The sequence below is a fragment of the Myotis myotis genome, unplaced genomic scaffold (genome assembly GCF_014108235.1).
Source record: "Myotis myotis isolate mMyoMyo1 unplaced genomic scaffold, mMyoMyo1.p scaffold_m19_p_10, whole genome shotgun sequence".
NCBI lineage: Eukaryota > Metazoa > Chordata > Mammalia > Chiroptera > Vespertilionidae > Myotis > Myotis myotis.
In genome coordinates this window covers 48945569-48951688 of record NW_023416314.1, presented here as the reverse complement: position 1 = coordinate 48951688, position 6120 = coordinate 48945569, and the positions used below count along the sequence as shown (strand labels likewise).

The 6120-nt window shown below is 48.8% G+C and overlaps 1 protein-coding gene across 2 annotated transcripts in view; it reads right to left on the bottom strand.

Annotated features, from left to right (window-relative positions):
- Positions 1-307: 307 nt before the first annotated feature.
- PARVA (parvin alpha) overlaps positions 308-6120 on the bottom strand; it is a 141674-nt gene continuing 135861 nt past the window's right edge. For both annotated transcript variants that reach the window (XM_036325424.1, XM_036325422.1), the window contains one exon: positions 308-1679. In XM_036325424.1, coding sequence (XP_036181317.1) covers positions 1603-1679 — 77 coding nt within the window. In that variant the 3' untranslated portion in view covers positions 308-1602. The remainder of the gene's footprint in view (positions 1680-6120) is intronic.

Here is a 6120-nt window from a genome sequence, read left to right as displayed (position 1 = left end):
TTAGGAGCTGGAAGGAAACGCTTTGGACAATATGGGAGGCCCAACTCTGGGTGGCGTAGATGGGGATCAAAATGAATTCCTCAGACTAGAAGAGGGCTTTGTGCAATGGGCACAGACTTCTGGAGGCGGGCACACAGGCTGGGCCCATCTGGCATATTTGGGAAGATTCTATAATGAAGTAGACCAGTAAGAGTTACTAATTATCCCAAGGCCTTGGCCAGTTTACGAAGACTGTAAACGCCACAAGCCCTGTTCCTGGTCTGAGGGTATTTCCTTATTGTTGAGTGTTCAAATATCCCCCCTTCCCTCCCCCGCCCCCCACCCAGCATGCTTCTGTCCTCCTAGTCACCCCAGCTTTAGCCTCTTTCCTATTCGCAAGGGCCCCGGCAGCCTGGGACAACTAGAGCCTTGTGTTTCCAAGCTGGGTTCACAGAGCGGGGATGCAAGTCCCCATAAGCCCGCCAGTAGCCCACGCAAGGAAACGGCTCGGCTTGGGTCTGAATGGCTTACATTTTTCCTCGCCTGAATTAGCCGGTAATTGCATGTGGGCAGACTTAGCCAGGAATGGTCTAAATGATCAATTAGAAGGCAAAGAGGAGTTCCTTTCTTTAAAGTTCAAGGGTTCCCGGTGAAGAGCCCTACTTCCCAAGCCATGCTCACGTGGGTCTATGCCCAGCTCTCGGTGGTGCTGGCGTATATTATACATTTGCCTGATGATAATGAATTGAGTACTTATTTTGCAGTAAAATATGGGGCACTTCCATTACATGCAATCAAGCAAAAAGGTTGTGAAATGTGCCACTCCATTAATTTTAAACAGAATCCTTCCCAAATGTCACCCTGAAACCAGAGCATGGGGTTATTACAAATCTGAAGGAATTAAGAGCAATTTTCATTTGTACAAAGGAGCTGAGGGACATGATTCCTGCCACACATACACTATTAATTGGATTAAATTTGCCAATTTGAGTGTGAATCACTAAGCCCTCCTGGCCTGCTTGGTGGCGAGGTCAGTGGGCGCCTGTCTTCTTTGTGGGTGTGCGTGCACACATACAACTATAGGACAGGCAAAGAACGTTGATGTAATTGGCTAGTTATTAACAAATACGTATGTTGTTCAAAGAGGAAAAACAAATGCCAAGTTCTGGCACGTCTCTTTACCTCTCTGAGCCTTTTCCTCATCTGGGAAAGGGGTGTATAACACCGGCTTCAGCGGAAGTCACGAGAACTAATGAGTTTGAGTACATCAGAGCACTTCGTGTGATGTCTGGCACATAGTTTACACCCATTAAGTGGTAACTATTATCTCTATTTTCATCTTCTGGGTGTGTGTGTGTGTGTGTGTGTCTCCTGGACCTAAGCTGGTTCCCAAGTGACAGAGGGAAATCTGGATCCAGCACCAGGATGGGGACAATCTTCTGAGGCCACAGCTGGCTCCGACCTAGGGCCTGGGAGGTGTGGGTCAGCCCGGAGTTTCTGATCGTTTCCTTCCTAATTCAGGTCCCGTGATTTCTGGGTTGTGGCTGGACTTTGTGGGATGGCACAGAGGGGAGGCAGGAATAAGCAGGTTAAGGTGGCTCGGAGGATGGTGCGGTCTGCCCCTCAGTCCATGTTCCGGTACTTGGTGAAGAGGTTGTACAACACTCGCAGCGTGGATTTCAGGTCACAGTTGACGATGTCTGCGTAGAGAACAAAAAATATGTAACGCTTTGGGGGGGGAGGGGGGCTGGCACGTGACCCAAAGTTGGCATCTGTTAACCTCTCCCATCTACCACCCACCCGCATTTGCCCACACGGTCCTGCGTGGATGCCCCCGCAGCCACAGGACGTCATGCTGTGCTCCAGAAGAGCTCCCTGTCCCGCTGGGAGACAGGAGCAACCCCCAGGAGACCACCAGAGGATGGGTTTTGGAGTGTTCGGCGAGCATTCAGAGCAGGGGAGCATGCGGGGCAGCGGAGCTGAGCCTGGGCATGGCCTCTCCGTAAAATGAAGCAGACCCCAGCGCATGTAGCCTTCACCCTGGACTCAGCATCTCCAGGTAGGAGGGGTGCTTCTCTGACCCTGACTTTCCCCTAAATAGCACCTGTCCCTGCGGGGGGAGGGCCCTTGCCGCAGAACCAGCCATGAGTGGTAGGAAGGAGGGGAGAGTCTGAGGCTACAGTGGGGAGAGGTGGGGAGTTAGGACTAAGCTGCCTCTCCCTCAGGAAGGGAGGGCCCTGGAGGACACAGAAGCCCGGGCAGCGAGTACTCAGTAAGCGTATGTCTCAGGGGACAGACAGTTTCAGATTAAGGAGAGAGCCAGGCAGCTGGGTTTGAGGCTGGGAGTAGGACTGTATTTTCAGGAGAGTTCCTCTGGGAGTTCCCAAGCTTTTATACAACTATTTCCTCCGTTCCCTCCCTCCCTTTTATTTAGTGGTCACTTCCTCCCCTGGCTGTCCCTCTAACCCTCTTCGGGCCCTTCTGCCCCCTCCTTCCCCACCAAGGCCCCTGCACTCTCTCCCTGGGAGGGCCTTCCTCCCAATAACTGGAGTAGGAAAACATACGTGAAGAAAGGAACTGCCTACTGTTCAGGAATGCGTCCTAAGGCAATAAAATTGTAAGAAAATGCAAATAAAATAAAATAAAAAGACAAGAGCCTGTAAAAATCAGCAGAGTGGCTATCTTCAGGGAGGAAGAAGAGGATTAAGTTCCAAAAGGGCAACTTGGCGGGAACTCTCGGAGCTGGGAGGGCTCCTCTCCCTGAGCTGGGGATGGTTGCATGGTGGCGCTCTGGGTAATATCTCACTAACCTGAACATTTATATCTTATGCACCTTTCTGTAGCTGTGATATTTTCACAATAAAAATGATTAAAAAGACATCTGACTGTGCAGAAGGTCAGATGAGGTAAATGATATCAGAGAAAACAATAAATGCTTTGGGATTCGAAGGTGGGGGAGATGGCAGCACTCTAGCAACGCCCTCGTCTAGGGTGAGGGGTCTTCCAAGACCAGGCAGAACGGAGACCAGTGGCTCTGTATGGCTGGACAATGGTTCCCGGGTCTTAGCCTTAGGAACCCTTGCCCATGTGGTCGCCACAGCCAGGTGCACCCAGGCCCCAGGGCCTGCAATGATGAGCAGCCACAGGGTGACATACCAAGGATCTGGGGAACCTCCTTAGGGCTCCTCTCTACCCCTAGATACCCTCCTGTATGCCTCTACTGGGCCTTATCCCAGTTGCAGACGGACCCTCTCCCACCCCAGCTGGGCTTGGAATTGGCTCCAAGTTCTCCTGTTGATAGACCAGGAACTCTCAGGCCTGACACTCAGCCTCCCTGTCTGCTCCCACCTGGTTCATGCATATATCTGAGCCTCAACCTGGGGCCCTGCCCAGTGGCTCAGCAGCGTTCATGCCCAGTCAGTCCTATGCCCTGGGGCTGATTCTTTTTTTTTTTTTAAATATATATTTTATTGATTTTTTACAGAGAGGGAGGGAGAGGGACAGAGAGTTAGAAACATTGATGAGAGAGAAACATCAATCAGCTGCCTCCTGTGCACCTCCCACCGGGGATGTGCCCGCAACCAAGGCACATGCCCTTGACCAGAATCGAACCTGGGTTCAGTCCGCAGGCGACGCTCTATCTACTGAGTCAAACCAGTTAGGGCCTGGGGCTGATTCTTGTCCTTCCCTGATGCCTTGGTGTTGTGTTTCTTAAATTCCACTCAAGTCAAAGAACAGGAAGTTACCCCAGGTAGAAACTGCTAGAAAGGCAGAGAGGAGAAAAAGTGAGCTTACCAAGGGAGTGGGCGCGAAGGGGAAGGTTGGGTGGTACTGGAGCCATGGAACAGGCTCCTCAAAGCCTCTTGCCCTCTCCAATCCTTTCTACCCACTCTACCTGGACTGTTCAGCCTCCGGGGAGGCTTGTGTTTCCAGAGAATGAAACGGTTGTGCAGCTTGGGCAGCAAAAGTCCTCTGAGATGCAAACCCCAAGTTTCCAGGGGACTTCAGGGTACGGCAGGGCTGAGTGTCAAACAGCCTGGCAGAGGATGTGTTTTCCTGACCTTGAAACCACTCTGCCATGAAAAATGCCTCCACCGCCGCCTATTTGATTTTTTTTAAAAAATTAATCCTACTGGAAGATATTTTTCCATTGATTTTTATTTTTTATTTTTAATCCTCACCTGAGGATATTTTCCCACTGATTTTGGGAGAGAGTGGAAGAGAAAGGGAAAGACAGAGAAATACCAATGTGAGAGAGACACAGTGATTGGTTGCCTCCTGCATGTACCCCAACCAGGGCCGGGGGGTGGGAGAGGAGCTTGCAACCGAGGCACGTGCCCTTGACCAGAATCGAACCTGGGACCTCTTGGTCTGCAGGCTGATGCTCTATCCACTGAGCCAAACTGGCTAGGGCCCTATTTGATTCTGAAACACCCTAAAAGAATTATCCACATTGGCACGTTTTGTAAAGTCTGTAGCATTCACTGCTGAATCTCCCTGACTAGGGAGGAGCACGAATGCATAGGGAGTGCTGGGTACATCTCTCACCAGGTACAATTTCACCAAACACTGGTTCAGCTCTCCTTTCCGCACTGGAAATTCTCAGCATGGGCGCGATGCCCAGTGTAACAACAAATAAAACAGATGTGTTCCTCCATTCCCATTGGGCAGGAAGTTTCATATTAAGCAGCTCAGTAATTGTACGAGACTTGTCATTGTGCTGAAATATCCCTATAGGTTAATTGACGTTGGGGAAACTTGTCTGTCTGGAGGGAAATCAATGCCTGAACACTGAAGTATCAGAATGAGCACTTCTAATCTGTCACTAGGAAGTTTCATATGAAGAAGCTCGAGAAAACAGAAGCAGACATGCTGACCACAGCTCTCCTACTATCTCTCTCCTACCCAGAGATAGGGTGCTCACCAACTGGGTACAGTCTACTCAGGGACCATTCCTAATGCCATTAGGATACTGGAGTGGCCTTGCCAGGAAGAGACACTTTACAACAGAGGTGGGGAAACTTTTATCTGCCAAGGATATTTGGATATTTGGATATCTGCCATTTGGATATTTATAACATTCAAGGGCATACAAATTTGTCAACTAAAAAATGGGCCTGCTATGTTTGGTCAAACATTTAATTAACTCACCCCTAATGCCTTAGAAGGGTCAGACCACATGATTTCTCGGGCCTTATACGGCCCGTAGGCCGATGTTTCCAGCCCCTGCTCTAGAGGGACACAGTCTTTTCATGTTGTCGCTGGTCTCCCTCACTGTGAAAAAAACTATGTAGTGTGATGTAGTCCTAGCTGTTTATTTTTTTCTCTTGCTTCCCTTGCCTGAGGAGACATATCAAAAAAATTGCTAAGAGAGCGCCGCCCATGTTTTCCTCCAGGAGTTTTATGGTTTCAGGTCTTACATTTACGTCTTTAATCCATTTTGAGTTTATTCTTGTATCGTGTAAAAAAAGAGGTCTAGTTTCATTTTGTTGCATGTATCTATCCTGTTTTCCCAGGACCAGTTATTGAAAAAAACTGTATATTCTTGCCTCCACTGCCGTAGATTAATTGACCATATAGATGTGGGGTTATTTCTGGGATCTCTATTCTATTCCATTGATCTATGTGTTTTTTATGCCAGTAGCATTCTATTTGGATTACTATAGCCTTGTAGTATAGTTTGAAATCAGGTAGCATTTCCAACTTGGTTCTTCTTTCTCAATATTGCTTTAACTGTTCGGGGGTCTTTTGTGGTTTCATATACATATTAGGAGTATTTGTTCTAGTTCTGTGAAAAATGGCATAGGATATGCTGTAGATGAGGCCCCCTAGAACCATAAGAAATGCAAAAATTCACTGTAAACTCATTCTGGAATTACCCCCACTTAAAATCAAATTGCCCCCCCCCCCCCGCCCCCGTGTGTGTGCTGCACCGTGGCAACCACTGGGCTTGACACTTTTCCTCTCTGAGCTTCATTTCTGAATACATACGCATATACCATGGGAGTTGTAATCTCTTCTCCGCCCACCTCACTGGGTTGTCATGAGGAGGTTCTGAGCTAATAAACCTAGAAATGTTTCATCAAGTAAGTTTTTAAGCCCATGGGTACCCTCACAGGTGGCAGGTGCTGATTAGGGGAG